Consider the following 17,999-nt stretch of genomic DNA (forward strand, 5'->3'; position numbering starts at 1 on the left):
TGACACGCATGTAGCAAAGCTGCTTCTGCAGCGTTAACAAACATATTAACAAGCTGACTCATACCATCAGCCTCAGTATCAAGGACATGTAATCATTCAAAAATGAGGGGGAAAGAAGTGTTGAGCTCCATGTGGTGTCTGACAATCTGTTCTTCTGTTTGTTTATTGTATTATTGGCTACTATTGGTTACACCTTGTGAAATTGCTTAGTTCATGTCAACAAAGTCCATGACCCAGCAGTTGATTTTTGCTGTCGAGCTACATAGGCTACGTTCAGATTGCAGGCAAAAGTCGCCCGAATCTGATCTGATGTTTTTTCATGACTGTGTGAACAGCACAAATCACATGGCATCTGATCTTTTCAATTCTGATTTGGGCCACTTTCATTATGTGGTCCTAAATCAGATATAGGTAGGATTTTCTTTTTTGCAATGCGCTCCCAGTCTGAACGGTCATCAGAATTCAGGCAACTTTTACATCACTCTAGATTGACATTCATCACAGTTCTCCGCTGGCAGGAGTCACTCTGAATAGACATGGAAGATTGCTGTGATGGAGGTGGTCAGTTGAGGGACAGTGAGGTGTTTTGATTGATTGAAAACTTTATTAACAGATTGCAGAATGGGTACAATACAGTACAGCTCAATTTACTTTATAAGTATTTGGAGTGATACTTCTGTACAAGCTAAACTTGAGGAGACTTATCATTCATAACTGGTCTGTCTGAAAGCATACAGGAAGAAGAAATTACTCATTCACCTTCTCGCCCCCATTATTATCTGCTCACGAATGAACTGCCTCCACTGCACATCAATTTGACTTCAGTGTCCTCCATCTTTACTTACCGTACAACTTTATTGTTCATTTGCACATGCAGGTCAGTTCAGGAGCATAACCAGTTCACACTGGAATCCGATTGGCCACATTTAAAAAATGCTGTGAACAGCCAAACAAAATCAGATCCGAGCAATAAATCTGAATTGAACACTAAGGCTTAGTGTGAACGTAGCCATGCACATGTGTTGCAACTTCCAAATATCTGAACCGCAATGACTGATAATATGCAGTGGACAATGGTGTACAAAACCTTTTGGCATCTTACCACACAGACAGTCAACCACACATGTAATTTCTGACCATTTTAAAAGTGCACTGTAAATCATTTTACATTGACAAAAGTGAAAACTGTTGAACTGTTTTGTATACAGAGCTAGCTGTATTCACCAGAATCTCCCAACATTCCAGGTGGATGGTGACCCCTAGTGGACAATAGGGTCACAGGATTTAAATGATGTATTCTTTTCACTAAAGAATATATTACAAATCATGAATTGTATCAACTCAAATTGTATATCAAGTAATGTTTTGCATTGGCTTTGTTTTGTTAAACCAACTAAATAGGAGTTGAATCAACAAAAATTGTGTGAATATAAGATGTAATAAATCATTCATATTTAGTTTATTCAACAACAACAAAAAGGTGGAGTAACCTTTAGTTGAATCAACTAATTAGGAGTCAACTTGATATTTAATATTCACTCCCTCCAATTAGTTGATCCAACAAAAAGGCTTGTTGAAAATACAAGTTGAGACACATTTTCTTTTTTTTACAGTGTAATAAAGGCTTTCATTCCCCTGCAGGGAGGCCAGCCGTATGAGCCGCTGCTCCACTTTCAGCACGTCTTCACTGGGACATGAACAAGTCTTCACATGGCCACAGAAGAGCCAAACGCTCCTCATTCTGGCTCTTCTCTAGTGGAGCGAGTTAGCTGCAGCCTGCGCAGCGTGTGGGTGAAGTATTTAGGCAGAGGGCAGGACACGTCCACGTCCTGCTGCCCCTCGTAGCCCGTCAGCGTCAGTTGGCGGCCGTGCAGGTGAAGAGGAAGATGACGCACCTTACTCTGTTCCAATCCCAGCTTTCGTAACACGCCTTCCGGGAGTCTCTGAGGAGCAAAGAATATGACTTGTTTTTTATTTATAAAAAGAAATCTTGTGTTTTTCTTTGCCAAGAAGATCTTGTAGGGATGAACCGACACTATTAAAACGGAGACACTGATTCTAAGGGGGCATTCAGGAAAAAGCTGCGTTATGCTGATCTGGTGGCATAGCCCGATCTTGCTTAAAATAAGCAAATAAAGTACTTATCAACTACAAGAACATGGTACATATACAGTAATGTACATTATGTTATAGCCATACGTATTATATTAACGTTTCGTATCTGAAAAGAACTGCACGATCAGGAATCGAACTAACAATGCTTGTGATGGGGGGGCAAGTGCGTATATATACACACACAATACGTAAATATATTATGTATGGCTATAACAACTTACATTATGTATCTTTTTTTTCTGTGGTCGAGATTAGTACTTTATTTGTGTTTTCTGATGAGAGCTTGTGTGGCAGAATGGCTGGAGAGCAACAGAAATCTTTATGAGCCGCTCTACCAAACGCTTGATTGATTGAACATTTTATTAGATTGCAGAAAGGGTACAATACAGTACAGCTCAATACACACAATTGTTAAGGGGATGCAGACCAGAGAAAGACTTCCGTCTTGTTTACATCAGGGTCCCCCATTTTCAATTCATCATAACATATATGACATACATGACATACAGATACAGTACTGCTACATCTATACATTTATGACTTACCAGATTTACAAATACAGTAATGTTTGTGATACAAAAAAGAGAGTATATACATTTGACGAAGAAACTGTACATTGGAGGAGGTTGGGTAGGTGGGGTGGAGGGGGGAACTACATTGGAGGTGGGGGGGGGGGGGGGGTAACTGTACATTGGATTATCGACGAAACCAAGAAGAGGGTCTTGTGTATTATTGGGTTAGGACATTTACTGTATATTGGAGGGGGTTGGGTTAGGACATTTACAGGGGCCACTTTCGAATTGCAGTCTCCCGTAGGTGCTCTTTGAGAGTGGTTTTGAAAGTGGGTAGTGAAGTGTTATCGAGACAATGAAGACGAATGAGTTGCAGACTGGACTCAAGTTTACTTGGTTGACATAGACGCTCATACATACTGGTGCACTCTTATATATCGTCCGGGTCGCACCCCGGCACTATATGGTACCTACTGCATATCATTCACTACATCCCCCCTGTTTAGCAGCATCGCCCCATATACTTTCCCAGAATGCCGAACCTCCCTTAGCAGAACTAGAACAACACTCTGTCAATAGTCCACTGAATCACATCACCAAGTGCAAATCCTCCCCTTATTTAGTTTTACCTTCACCCTCCAAGACCATAATGATAACAAAGCAACAGAGTCCCCATGATGAGCCAGCCTTGTGCTCCTGGTGTTGTTCTGGCCCTCTGTAGTGGGCACCTCTTGTGCAATATTGTGTGCTCATGTCACATAGTCTTTGTAAAAATCTGGTCTGTTCACAACCCTCCCACATCTTGTGCGTCTTGGGCCTGGGCTATCGGGCACCTGTGTGGTACAGTGTGACATTGTAGGTGTTTCCGGTGGGTCACTCTGCATCGTAGGTGTTTCCGGTGGGCCCTCGTGGGTGTCCTCTTGAAGCTGTGGCACAGCAAAGTGTGTCTGTGTTGGACTTCTCTGCATCTGTGGGATGTATAGCTCACGCAGGTGGCTCCTGCACCGCCTGACCTGGTTGCCATTTGGTGTTTGTACAACATAGCTTCTTGGCTCATTGCATTTTTGAACAATGATAGCTGAATGCCATGTTCCTCTATCCTTGTTCAGCACAGTCACATGCTGTCCGGGGCAGAGTGGGGGTAATTCTCTGCGGCAGCTGCGGTCGTGATGCTCTTTTAGGTCCGCTGTTCTCTGTTCCATGTGAATCCTATGCTCCTCCCTGCCTGGCTCTGCCCGACTTGGCAGCAGGGTGGTGACAGGCCTCCCAAACATCAATTCTGCTGGTGATGGCAGTTTACTGTCGATGGGCGTCGCTCTGACTTGTAGTAATGCCATCTGTAGATTGCCTCCTTGTTCCAGGGTTTTGGTCACAATTGATTTGATGTGTCTCACGTGCCTTTCAATGAACCCATTGCTCTTCGGGTAATGGGGAGAGCTTGTGATGTGTTTGACTCCCCAGTCTGTTACAAACCTTTGGAAGGCCTGCCCTGTGTACTGTGGGCCATTATCTGTTAGGATCATCTCGTCTACTCGGCCAAACAGTGACAGGTACATCTGCATTTTTTGTGCGACTGCATGGCTAGACACATTAGGCATTTCATCCACCAGTGGATATTTGGAATACCTGTCCACAGTCAGAAGGAACTGGCGACCTTTGACCTCGAATAGGTCAGAAGCGATAGACTGCCATGGTTTGGATGGTATGTGGTGTGGGTGGAGAGGTTCTTTTGGGTTTGCATCTTGATGTTCCACACACACTCTGCAGGATCTGCACACCCTATCGATGTCATCATTCATTTTGTTCCAATAGACACCGTCTCTGGCAAGGCGACGCGTTTTCTCAATCCCTTGGTGGCCCACATGTAACTGTTTCAGGATGTCATCAGTCATGGAGTCTGGGATGAGTACCTGTCTACCTTTGAATATGACTCCTGATTCCATTGCGAGCTCATCTCTGAAGGACCAGTAAGCACGCAGGTCCTTCGGCAGGTCTTTGATGTGCTCTGGCCATCCTAGGTGAATGACTTCTTTGAGGGCATTAAGTTTGAGATCCTTCACCGTTTCTGTACGGAGAGCGTCCCGTTTCTCAGGGGAGAAGTTTATTAATGCAATGGTATGTTGCTTCAGATCCTCGATCTCCATATCAACTCCATCAATGCGCTCATCTAGCTCTATGTCCCCATGGTTTTCTGGGTTTGGCAACCGGCTGAGGGTGTCTGCCAGGATCATTTGAGTACCGGGTCGGTACATGACTTCATAATTGTACCCTTGTGTCTTTATCAGCATGCACTGGAGTCGTGGTGGTGCAGCATGCAGTGGTTTTGCACATATGGTTACAAGTGGTTTGTGGTCTGTTACCACGAGAAATGATTTCCCATACAGGTACGTGTGGTATCGCTGCATCCCATATACAATGGCTAGCATCTCTCGCTCTATATTGCTGTATCTTTACTGGCAGTCAGTCAGTGTCTTTGAGCCAAAGGCGATGGGTCTGTTGTTCTGCACCAAAGCAATGCCCAATCCTTTCTGTGATGCATCCACTTCAAGGGTTAAAGGGGTGTTTGGGTCATAGTACTTCAGACATGCATGCTCGGTGACTGTTGACTTCAGGTCCTCGAAGCATTTCTGGTGGTCAGTGTCCCATATCCATGGAGCTTCGATTTTTAGCAGCCCCCTCAAGGTGTGAGCCTTATCTGCACATTTTGGTATATAGGGGGACAGGTATGTTAGCATTCCCATGAACCTGTGCAGATCCTCTTTGTTTTGGGGTGTTGTATGTCCCTGATCTTATCTGGGTCTGGCATGATGCCTGTGCCTGTGTACAGGTTGCCGAAGAAGGAAATGCTGCTTTGTTTTATGGTGCACTTGTCGCTGTTGAAAACAACACCTGCCTCGGCTGCTCGTTCCATCAGGTTGGTCAGGTTCTTGTCATGCTCTTCCTCGTTTTCTCCATATACTGCTATGTCATCGGCTATGCTGACAACACCTTGGAGCCCCTCTAGGATCTGGTCCATCTTGGCCCGGAAGAGGTCTTGAGACACACTCAGACCGAAGGGTAAGCGCTTCCAGCAGTACCGGCCAAATGGAGTCCGGAATTTTGCATCAAGCTTGCTAAATATTTTGGCATTAGCAAATTCTGGGTTTAATTCCTCCACAGTTGGAATTTTGTGTGGGCATCTCCTAAGGCTGGCATTCAGTTTTTGAGGATCTAGGCATAGCCTAAGGGAGCCGTCTTTTTTTGTGCCGTACGTCAGACTGGAGCACCAGTCTGTGTGTTCTTCCACCTTTCTTATCACCTCTTGCTCCACCATTTTATCCAGCTCTGATTTGAGCTCGTCTTTGATGTGGATACTGCATTTCCGTGGTGGGTCAATGAAAGGTTCAGCATCTTTTTTCAAAAATAGCTTAGCGGTTCCACTAAAATTGCCTAATTTATCAAATTGGTCTGGGTAAGCTTTCTTTAGCTCTGCAATGTTTGATGCCCCGATAACGTTTTTGCCACCGATACCGATCACCGATCGTCGTGAGCCATATCCGCCGATTCCGATCCGATCGTTTTTGATTAAAAAGAAATTAAAAATTATTTTATATAAAACAAATTTTTTTATAAAATATATATAGTATATAATTAGACTTGTACTTGTATTATCTGCGAGACATCGCCACCACACAACAAGTCAAAATGCTCGCTATCTGCAAACAGCTCCACTGTCCGTGTGTACTCTAGTAGCCTCCAGCTCCAAAAAGGATTCTCCTGTGCTGCAGCTGGACCCTATTGGTAACGTTACTGTGCTTTGGTCATATCACATTCAGCAAGCCCTCAGCTCGAATATGCATTGAATCAATGTTATAAGACATTGATATCAAGAGCTATCTGTAGCTACTGCTAGCCGGCTAGATGACGTTAAGAGAGAACTTTTTAGTTCAATGGGACATTTCGTTTTGAACAGTGAACTAACATCAGCTAACGCAAGCTAACGCAAGCTAACGGAGGTATCAACATGGACTAATAGACTTGCTGGAGCATTTGTTGATATCAGGAGCTATCAGTAGCTAGCCGGCTAAATACCGTTAGACAATGCCTACTAAAAGTGAATAGTTGACTGGGTAATTTTGTTTAAACAGTAACGATAGCTAGGTAGCTAACATTAGCTCAGGTAGAATGCACTATAGACTCGAGCAGAGGAGCCGCCTCTCAGTCCTCTGTGTTTACAAACTGTACACGGGTGCGGGCGGGGCTATGGAGGAGGAGCAGCGGCAGTTTGCAGGTCCTGTGTGTCTGAGACAGATAGCGAGTGAGATCTCCGCTTGATCGGTTTCCGCGATCGGCGAATATGACTCATTATCGGAATTTACAGATCGCATATTTATACCGATTATCGGCCGATAACGATCAGTGGCCGATCGATCGGGGCATCCCTTTGATATCCTCTTCAGTGGTCTCTGGCTGTTGTTAACCTTCTTGTTTACTGTATCAACATTGACAGTTACCAGGTTTAACAGCTCACTGGTTGGCAGTCCGACTACAGCTGGACCTGGTACATCCACAACATAGAACCTGGCGTTGATCCATTGTGAGTCTTTGTACTGGCATGGAATGTCGATAGTACCCATACAGGGAATCTGATGACCACTGTATGCCGATAGCCTCCTGTAATTTTTCATCAGCATTTCCTGTGCACACGCATCCTTGCCATACATCTGTTTGAAGGTGCGTAGTGGAAGAGTATTGCCTGATGCCCCCGTGTCTATTTTTAGACGGAGTGTATGTCTGTGGCCTGGTAGGTAGGGATGGGTACCTTTCACATTTGAATCGATACCGGTACCCAACGGTACCTTTTTTCGGTACTTTAGTCTCAAGAAATTTTATTTACCTACCTCAGTCGTGAAAAAAATAATCCAAACTTCAAATAACTACAATTTCGACAGTTTTCGGCTTGCCATTGCTCCGACTGCTTTGATGTTGAATCAAGTCAAATCCTAGGTAAGCATATATTGTGCCTGTGAACGTTGACATGAAAAGAAAAAAGTTAAAAAAAAAAGAGATTTTTTTTTTTTTTGTATCTCACTTGATTCGATACTCGGTAGTACCGACGTGTTTCGGTTCGGTACCTCTAAAGTACTGAATTTGGTACCCATCCCTACTGGTAGGTCAGGTGGTCTCACGTTCAGTGTTGTGTATGCCTCTTCTCTGGGTGGCTTGCTCTCAATGCTGTGCATGCACTTCTCACTGATGGTGATTGAGTAGAATTTCGTTTGGTACTCCCCTTCTTCATCAGCCTCTGTGCTGTCTATAGCATTGATGTGGGACTCACCCCGCTGTCTGTGGTAACTCCTGGAGGCCTGTTGTCTGTCCTGTCTTTGTGGTGGTGGGGGAGACTTGCCTCTTTGGCTTTGACCGAAGCGTTGTTGTCCCTGCCGCCTGCTTTTCCTGCAGCACTTCGCCCAGTGGCCTCTGGTACCACAGGCAGAGCATTCATCGTTGAATGCAGGACATTGACAGGGTTTATGGCTCCTGCCACAGTTTTGGTATATTCGCCCTCTGTCCACTGCATGGATTTTCTCACCATGTGACATACCCAGTTGGTGTAACTGTTCATTTCCTGCTGATAGGGCTTCATATTTCCGCCCCTCTTGTAGTACCTCCTGTAGAGGATGGCCTTTGGGTTTGCTGTACAGGTCATTTCTCAGAGCATCGTGGGGTGTGCTGGCAATGATCAGCTCCATTAAACGTTCATTGAGCTCTTCATCAATAAACTGGCATTTTTGAGCTAATGTCCTGGCTCTGGTCACAAAATCATCAATGCTTTAATCTGTTTTTTGTCTGTATTGCATTAATTGGAGCCTATGGATTCTAAAGTTAACATTCAATTTTAACTGACCTTCATAGAATTCCCATAGTTTGGCTGGCTTTTTCTTGTCAGCCTCACTGAGTCCACTAGCATTCAGCCGTTTCAGTCCTTCATCTCCAATGCCACGACATATTTTCCGTGCCTGTTTAGCATCGCCAACTATTTCCTCATCTTCTAGGTAAAGAGACATTTTTTGTTTAAACAATGAAATAGCTTCACTCTGATCCGGGTCGGCCCAATTCATTGTTGGCAAATGTGATGCCATGACGTCTTCTCGTTCAGGTTGCGCTTCCAGCGTGTGAACTGCTGCTGTCAGTTGTCAGCTGTCAGATTGCTTCATTAGCGCTGATTTAGCGCTGACGGAGTGACGGGTTTCCTACGTGCCGATGCAGAATTATCCTCGGACAATCTCCCGTCCTGCTTGTAGGCAATCCACTACTGTTACCGCTGTCCCCATGAAGTGTTATCGAGACAATGAAGACGAATGAGTTGCAGACTGGACTCAAGTTTACTTGGTTGACATAGACGCTCATACATACTGGTGCACTCTTATATATCGTCCGGGTCGCACCCCGGCACTATATGGTACCTACTGCATATCACTACAGGTAGTGATTCACATTCCTTTACAGCTGTGGGTATGGCGTTCCACATTGATGTGGCATAATTGCGAAACGTGTTTAGTCCCTTGTTTGAGCCAAATCTGGGTTTAACATGATTTGTGGAGCTCCCTCTGGTGTTGTGGTCGTGGTATTCACTGACCTTTGGGAAGTAATTTGACATGTACATGGGTACCTTAGTCGTGTAGTGTATCTTGTAGACCAGGCCCATTGCAAGTTGCTGTACTCTGTCGTCTACTCTAAGCCATCCTAGGTCGTCAAAGTGGGCAAGGGTGAGATGGGTTCTAGGACTAAGGTCAAGCAGTAGTCTGACCAGTTTGTTTTGTGATGTTTGTAATTTTGTTTTTAGCGCCTTTGAGCTTGAGGTGCTTTGGTACCATGAGGTGCAAGCATAGTCGTAGTACCCTTGAATGAGTGCTCCTGCCAGAGTCTTCAGGGTATTCTTGTTTACCAGAAAGGAGATCCGGTACAAGAATCTAGTTCGTTGGTTGACTTTTTTTTATTACATTGGATGCCATTTTGTCACAGGAAAGATTTGCTTCTAGGATGGAACCTAGGTATGTAATTTCATCTTTCCTTGTGACAATATTGTCACCCACTGTAACTGAGAAGCCGTCAGTCTTGCTGAGTTTGTTATTTGAACCGAAGACAATGGACTCTGTTTTACCCAGGTGTAATGATAGTTTGTTATCAGCGAGCCAGGTGCAGATTTTGCCTAGTTCAGAGCCGAGGGTTTTTTCAACCTGTAACTTGTTCTTGTCAGAGACCAGCAGGGCTGAGTCATCCGCGAACAGGAACAAGTTGTAGTCACAAGCTGACGACATGTCATTTGCATAAATTAGGAACAGTAGCGGTCCTAGTATGCTTCCTTGTGGAACACCACAGCTCACTGTGAGGGGGGGGGGATAGGGTACCGTTTACCTCCACCATCTGTTCTCTCCCCTCCAGGTAGGATTGCGTCCAGCTCACTGATAGACTATCAAAACCAATTGCTTTTAGCTTGTCAATCAGAATGGACTGATTGACAGTGTCGAAGGCCTTTTGTAGGTCCAGCATGACCATGCCGCTTCCCGAGAGACGTTGGCTTCACCGCAGCAAGTCAGGAGAGTTCTATAAGATCTCTCCGGAAAAGGGAAGTTGTTGGCTCTGGTTGAGAAGAAGAGATAGAGCTGGCGGAAATGAGAAGCCAGGTGATTAAATCACCGGAATATCTGCTGGTGGTCGGATTTTGACATCGGGTCAATTCTCCAATAGCAATAAGACGACCCAATTTTTTGTCTGATCTCCAATACCAATATTGCATCTCCAATATCTTCCCATTCTAATCTCAAGTCAAGTCAAGTCAAGTCAAGTCAAGTCAAGAGTTTTAATTGTCACGGCATACAGGTATACAATGAAATGCGGGTGGTCTTGCCCGCAACGATGTGCAATACAGTGGTACATATAATAGAATCAAAAGAAGAAAACAACATTGTGCAGTAAACAGGTAACAGGTAACATGGAGTGACATCTCGGTATCTGTACATAGTTATTTACAAACCAGATTTTAACCAGATCTAATTAGATGGCCCAAAGTAATTTTACTTTACCATCAGTAACAGACAGAGTCTGTAATAAAATAAAAGTAAAAAGCCTGCTACTTTTTTAAGTTTGATGATAGTTATGCTACCTACAGTAGTTCAGTTTGGTAAATTCTACATTATGTCTTACTTGGGGAGCCAGCTTGTTCCAGTTGGAGTATTTGTGGTCACCAAGGATTGGACATCCTAGAGCAAGTGCCATATGAACCCTCATCTGGTGCTTGACTCCTATAGGACCAAAGAGGGAGTGATTTTAGTTCTAGTCGGTCATCCAGCAGAGAAATGGTTCTTCTGATTAGATTATTTATTGTCATCATACAGCACAAGTACAGTCAAACTAAAAGAAGTTTCACATCCAACTAGAGTGCAAATGTAACAGTAAAGTGCAATAGTAATATACAATGTACGTGTACATTGTACTAGGTATAAAATATATAAATTAGTACTACTGAGTATAGTGCTAATCAGATGTATGTACAGTGATACAGGTATAAAGACACTATGATAGTAAGTCATACTGGCCGGCAGTGTAACTAGTAGAGTAGGTAAGGGATATGTACAGACCAGAGTACAACATGTTCTGACCACATGTTTTCAAAGTTGACAATCAATAATATGACAAAACTTTTTTTTAAATGTTTACCGGTGAGTGCCTGGAGCTCCACAAGGCTGCAACCACCTCCGCTGTGCAGAACTTTGTATTTAGTTACTGCACACTGGGCTTGCCGATTGGCACGGACTTTCTTTAATCCCTCTCCGGAGTCGTTCATCCTGTACACAGGACTTAATCCCATCTGTGGAACATTCGGAGAGGTTAAGATAAAACTGATACATTTTCTTTTAAACAAATGTACAAGACTTGTAACCTTGGTGTACATTGTAGCACAAGTGTTTTGAATGCCATAATATAAGAATGAATAACCTTGAAGTGGGGCTTGGAGCCTGGGACCTCTCTCTCTATAATCGGGATATCGATGACCCCCTCAGATGGCACAGGCACGCCCACCATGACCACCCTGGGGAAGAGAGACCACAGTGGGATTGATGAGACCCTACAAGCTTGAACCGCTCCCGCCTACCTCCGGTTGATTGATTGATTGAAAACTTTGACAGATTGCAAAATGGGTACAATACAGTACGGCTCAATACACACAATTGTTAAGGGGATGCAGACCAGAGAAAGACTTTCGTCTTGTTTACATCAGGGTTCCCCATTTTCAATTCATCATAACATTTATGACATACACGACATACAGATAAACGGTAGTTACATCCAGACGTTTATGACATACAAGATATACAAATATACAGTACTGTTTAAGAGACAGTTTGTAAAAGAGAGTATATACATTTGAGGGGGAAAAAACTGTACATTGGAGGTGGTTGGGTGGGGGGGGGGGGGGGGGGTTGGACATTTACAGGGGCCAGTTTCGAATTGCAGCCTCCCGTAGGTGCTCTTTGAGAGCGGTTTTGAAGGTGGGTAGGGATTCACATTCTTTTACGGCTGTGGGTAGGGCGTTCCACATTGTTGTTTTTTTTATCTACTTTTTCTCCCTATTTTCTATTTTTCTCCCATCCCAATTTTCGTATTATCCAATTCTCCACTTGCACAACCTGAAAGTAGGCACTTCCGGCTGACTTCCGGTTGCCAATGGTACTTCCTGTCCCATCCAAATACATTGGTTTTAGCTACTTTTCTCCCCTTATTTAAACAACTTTGTCGTCACAGAGAGGCAATGAAACGTTTGTATTATTATAGTATAGAATGTATTTAATAAGCAAACGTTTGTCAGCAGGGTTTTTGGGCTGTATTTCATGTAAAAACGTTTACTGTTAGTTTCCTTGCTCAGCCAGCATTAGCCTTCATTAGCTAACAGAAGCTATTGGTTAAACAGGCCGGATTAGCTTTGAGCTAACTATCTTTCCCGACCCATGTATTCATTCCATTCTAAACATAACGTTAGTTTACAAAACATGACCCGTCTATATAACGTTGAGGAACAAATTATAAGTGTGTGGGTGTGTGTTTTGGTGAACATTGGACTGCAAACAGAAAATGCATCACAGTTACAGACAGTAGCTACTGTTAGCTGCACTCAGGCTGGCTGCACTCAGGCGGCGCGATCAGCCTGTTGGACAGGGAATGAAGATCTCCAGCGAACACTTCATTGCCTCGGATTATGTTGTTGGGGGTGGAAGGTTTGTCCAGAAGACCACTAATCAGCTGAAGCCTGATGCGGTTCCCTCGGTCTTCGACAGACAGACCGGCGCAGGCTCCCGGGAGCGATGGCTAATTAGTTAGCACCAGCCGAGGACCGGCGTTAGCTGCCGGGTGCGATGGCTAGCTAGTTAGCACCAGCCGGGGACCTGGAGCGATGGCTAGCTAGTTAGCACCAGTCGGGGACCGGCGTTAGCTGCCGGGAGCGATGGCTAGCTAGTTAGCACCAGCCGGGGACCTGGAGCGATGGCTAGCTAGTTAGCACCAGTCGGGGACCGGCGTTAGCTGCCGGGAGCGATGGCTAGCTAGTTAGCACCAGCCGGGGACCTGGAGCGATGGCTAGCTAGTTAGCACCAGTCGGGACCGGCGTTAGCTGCCGGGAGCGATGGCTAGCTAGTTAGCACCAGCCGGGGACCGGCGTCAGCTCCCGGGAGCGATGGCTAGCTAGTTAGCACCAGCCGAGGACCAACCGACAGGGAGCCTGCGCCGGTCTGTCTGTCGAAGACAGAGGGAACCGCATCAGGCTTCAGCTGATTAGTGGTCTTCTGGACAAACCTTCCACCCTCAACAACATAATCCGAGGCAATGAAGTGTTCGCTGGAGATCTTCATTCCCTGTCCAACAGGCTGATCGCGCCGCCTGAGTGCAGCCAGCCTGAGTGCAGCTAACAGTAGCTACTGTCTGTAACTGTGATGCATTTTCTGTTTGCAGTCCAATGTTCACCAAAACACACACCCACACACTTATAATTTGTTCCTCAACGTTATATAGACAGGTCATGTTTTGTAAACTAACGTTATGTTTAGAATGGAATGAATACATGGGTCGGGAAAGATAGTTAGCTCAAAGCTAATCCGGCCTGTTTAACCAATAGCTTCTGTTAGCTAATGAAGGCTAATGCTGGCTGAGCAAGGAAACTAACAGTAAACGTTTTTACATGAAATACAGCCCAAAAACCCTGCTGACAAACGTTTGCTTATTAAATACATTCTATACTATAATAATACAAACGTTTCATTGCCTCTCTGTGACGACAAAGTTGTTTAAATAAGGGGAGAAAAGTAGCTAAAACCAATGTATTTGGATGGGACAGGAAGTACCATTGGCAACCGGAAGTCAGCCGGAAGTGCCTACTTTCAGGTTGTGAAAGTGGAGAATTCTACCCTCCCCTGTCTCGAACGTTGTTAGACCATGCCTCCCACTGGTCGGCTGCAATGTGGACCAAGCCTTGCATCACGTGTCCCCTCCAGTACACGAGGAGGCAGCTGTCGCATCTTTTCACCTGTACAGCACGATCTCTCAGCGGCGAGAACTGAAGTAACGAGTGGGAGGCTCACGCTGCCCCCGTTGCTTCCTGATTCTGCTGTACAGGCGCACCAACCGACCTGTAGGAGTCGCTGTCCACAACGTCCGATCCCCACCCACCGGCTTTCCCACCCCCTAATACTGCCAATTGTATTAGTATGAACGACCAGCCAAGCCGGAAGCAACGCTGAGAGCTGGGCTCGAACCCAGCATCTCCTGCGTTAGTGGCAAGCGCCTTGCCCACTGCGCCACTTAGCCGCCCTGGCGTTCCACATTGTTGTGGCATAATTGCAAAACGTGTTTAGTCCCTTGTTTGAGCCGAATCTGGGTTGAACATGATTTGTGGAACTCCCTCTGGTGTGTGATGATCATGGTATTCACTGACCTTTGGGAAGTATTTCGACATTGTACATGGGTACCTTAGTGGTGTAGTGTATCTTGTAGACCAGGCCCATTGCAAGTTGCTGTACTCTGTCGTCCACTCTAAGCCATCCTAGGTTGTCAAAATGGGCAGGGGTGAGGTGGGTTTTAGGAGTAAGGTCAAGCAGTAGTCTGACCAGTTTGTTTTGTGATGTTTGTAATCTTGTTTTTAGTGCCTTTGTGGTGCTTTGGTACCATGAGGTGCAAGCATAGTCGGGTCAATGGTCTCTAATCCCCCCCCCCCCCCATCAAGACCCCTCCGCTCTACATCCTCTGGCCGCCTCAGACCCACTCGTATCCGAGCTCCGTGAGGGTCATCAAAGAGAACCCGCCTATCCTCGGTCCTCGCTCCACAATGGTGGAATGAACTTACCACCAGTTAGGGAAGCCGAATCCCAACCAATCTTTCGCTGTCGACTAAAAACACACTTCTTCAATATATATCTGAAATGAAAAATAACTAACCTTCTTACTATCATATATACAACCATGCACTCCTCCTACTATACTAATATGTCTTATGTCTATGCACTCAATACTGCAGCACCCAAGTTTCAGCACTGTTTGATCATTGTTACTCAGCTGAAAAGAGTTGTACCCTTCCTGCAGACTTGTCGTACAGAACTTGTAAGTCACTTTGGATAAAAGCGTCAGCTAAATGACTAATGTAAATGTATGTAGTGTGTGGCAGTGGTTCTTTCTTTCTCGTGTCGAGGACCCCCAAATGAGGCTGCGGACCCCTGTTTGATAAGACTGTCTCAGGGACTCCCATCGGAGAAGATTTGTATTATTAAATATGATTAAGAATTCCACATCTGTCAACTGACTCTGGCTGTCAACTGACATCCGCAATGCTACATCCCTGAACTCTTTCAAATCACAACTCAAAATCTTACCTCTTCACCAAATTCATCAATCACTCTGCCTGACTACCCTCTTTTTACCCAATTGTTCCTCTGATCTCCTTCCCCTTAGTTTGCCCCCCTCCTCTGTTAGGCGCCTTGGGTTTCCTGAAAGGTGCTATATACATTTAAGAAATTATTATTATTATTAACTGCAGCTGAGGAGATGACAATGGAGGAAGTGAACCCAATCAAAATAGTCACTCTTATAAAGTCAGCCATGTTCTCACATTGGGATAAGTCCTAGTGAAGGAAATAGTGAAATGTAGCCATTCAGTTTTTCTTGGGACTGTTGGGAGCCACTGAGGCCTCCTGTATGACCCCACGTTGACAACACTGGTGTAATTGAGATGCAATATTACAACAATACTGTGCACAAGAATAATCCATATTCTAGATTCTTAACATTTTACCAATATTTCCTCTCCACTTGATGATTTCTGTGGAGATTTTGAAGATATTCCAACATCTTCTCACTCCTTGCCAAAAGAAGAGTTCCTGTGACCTCCTTTTCCAGTGCAAGACAGGGGTGGAGCTGAGATGCAACCTTCATGCCATTGCCATCCATCATTTTGGAAAGGACTGGCATCACAGAGGAGATTGACATGCCCCCTGATTTATCTGTGAGGAATAAGAATAACAATGAGTGTCTTCAATAACATTCACATAACATAATACACCTCCAATGTACAGTTTCTTCCCCCTCAAATGTATATACTCTCTTTTACAAACTGTCTCTTAAAACAGTACTGTATATTTGTATATCTTGTATGTCGTAAATGTCTGGATGTAGGACTGTTTATCTGTATGTCATAAATGTTATGATGAATTGAAAATGGGGGACCCTGATGTAAACAAGACAAACGTCTTTCTCTGGTCTGCATGACTGCATCCCCTTAACAATTGTATGTATTGAGCCGTACTGTACCCATTCTGCAATCTGTTAATAAAGTTTTCAATCAATCAATCAAAACCTCCAAAACACACACACACACACACACACAAGATGTCAAAACAAGCTAGTCAGACTACTGCTTGACCTGACTCCTAGAACCCACCTCACCCCTGCCCACTTTGACAACCTAGGATGGCTTAGAGTAGACGACAGAGTACAGCAACTTGCAATGGGCCTGGTCTACAAGATACACTACGCGACCAAGGTACCCATGTACCCATGTCAAAATACTTCCCAAAGGTCAGTGAATACCACGATCACAACACCAGAGGGAGCTCCACAAATCATGTTAAACCCAGATTCGGCTCAAACAAGGGACTAAACACGTTTCGCAATTATGCCACATCAATGTGGAACGCCCAAAGCTGTAAAGGAATGTGAATCACTACCCACTTTCAAAAACACTCTCAAAAAACACCTACGGGAGACTGCAATTCGAAACTGGCCCCTACAAATGTCCTAACCCAGTTGTACAGTAAATGACCAAGTATGGCTTTTGTCAGTATTCCAATGTACAGTGTGCCCCCCCCCCCCCCCCCCCCAACTCCAATGTACAGCACCCACCCACCCAACCTCCTCCAATGTACAGTTTCTACGTCAAATGTATATACACTTTTTCTGGACACTTTTGTATCACAAACAGTACTGTATTTGCAAATCTGATATGTCATAAATGTATAGATGTAGCAGTAGTCTATCTGTATGTCATGTATGTCATATGTTATGATGAATTGAAAATGGGGGACCCTGATGTAAACAAGACGAAAGTCTTTCTCTGGTCTGCATCCCCTTAACAATTGTATGTATTGAGCTATACTGTACTGTACCCATTCTGCAATCTGTTAATAAACTTTTCAATCAATCAATCAATCAATCAATCAATCAATCAATCAATTACCGTGGACGGGAATCCCGTATGGCTTGTTGATGACTACTACATCCTTGTTCTGGAAGAGGACGCTTTTATGAAGATGTTTGGCCAACACATTGGGGTGCACATTTTGTAACTGCTGACTATACTGTTTCAGTTCCACGACCCTCTTCTCCCGGGGGGACACAGGCGGAGACGTGTCCGCGTCTGCCTTTCTCTTGTCTTGCTGTATCTTCAGAGCAAGGTCAAGCGCCCTCAGTCCAGTGGGCTTCTCAGAGTCGGAGCTTGGAGTCTGTGGTTTAGTGGCAGACGTGACATGTGTCCGCGCCAGGATGGGTGCTATATTCATATATGTTTGCCTTTTCCCGTGATGATGACTAATAAAGATATTCCATACGTACCTCCAGTCGTTGACGTTACCACACACGTTGGTCATTGTTCTACACTTGTTCATTATAGCGATTTTTTTTCTTCTTCTATTTTAATTTAGTTTATTATATTCCATTTTTGTTTTATTCCACCTTTTAATTTTATTCTATCATAATTGTCTGTCCGTAATGTCGCACCAGAAACGACCAAATTAAATTCCTTGTAGGTAGAGTGGCGGACTGGAAACACTGTGGCATCTACTGTGGAAATGTGTGCGT

General features: G+C 44.5%; 1 protein-coding gene across 1 annotated transcript; it reads right to left on the minus strand.

Moving 5' to 3' along the window:
• Positions 1-173: 173 nt before the first annotated feature.
• rpusd4 (RNA pseudouridine synthase D4) lies at positions 174-17,972 on the minus strand. Its single transcript, XM_084317202.1, has 6 exons — positions 17,380-17,972; positions 15,940-16,147; positions 11,604-11,697; positions 11,325-11,475; positions 10,812-10,909; positions 174-1,943 (listed from the first exon to the last, which is right to left on the minus strand). Exons 1-6 carry the CDS (start codon positions 17,804-17,806, stop codon positions 1,737-1,739), a joined length of 1,185 nt encoding a protein of 394 aa, XP_084173328.1. The 5' UTR covers positions 17,807-17,972; the 3' UTR covers positions 174-1,736.
• Between the last annotated feature and the right edge of the window lie 27 nt (positions 17,973-17,999).

The sequence above is a fragment of the Notolepis coatsorum genome, assembly GCF_963971535.1.
Source record: "Notolepis coatsorum genome assembly, chromosome: 6".
Classification (NCBI taxonomy): Eukaryota; Metazoa; Chordata; class Actinopteri; order Aulopiformes; family Paralepididae; genus Notolepis; species Notolepis coatsorum.

Excerpts from the sequence above, each read along its gene's own strand:
- rpusd4 (XM_084317202.1), bottom strand. The coding sequence starts at position 17,806 with ATGAACAAGTGTAGAACAATGACCAACGTGTGTGGTAACGTCAACGAC. Across the intron at positions 16,148-17,379 it reads ATACGGGATTCCCGTCCACG|ATAAATCAGGGGGCATGTCA; the intron begins GTAATTGATTGA and ends TATTCCTCACAG. Across the intron at positions 1,944-10,811 it reads GGAACAAGCTGGCTCCCCAA|AGACTCCCGGAAGGCGTGTT; the intron begins GTAAGACATAAT and ends TTTGCTCCTCAG.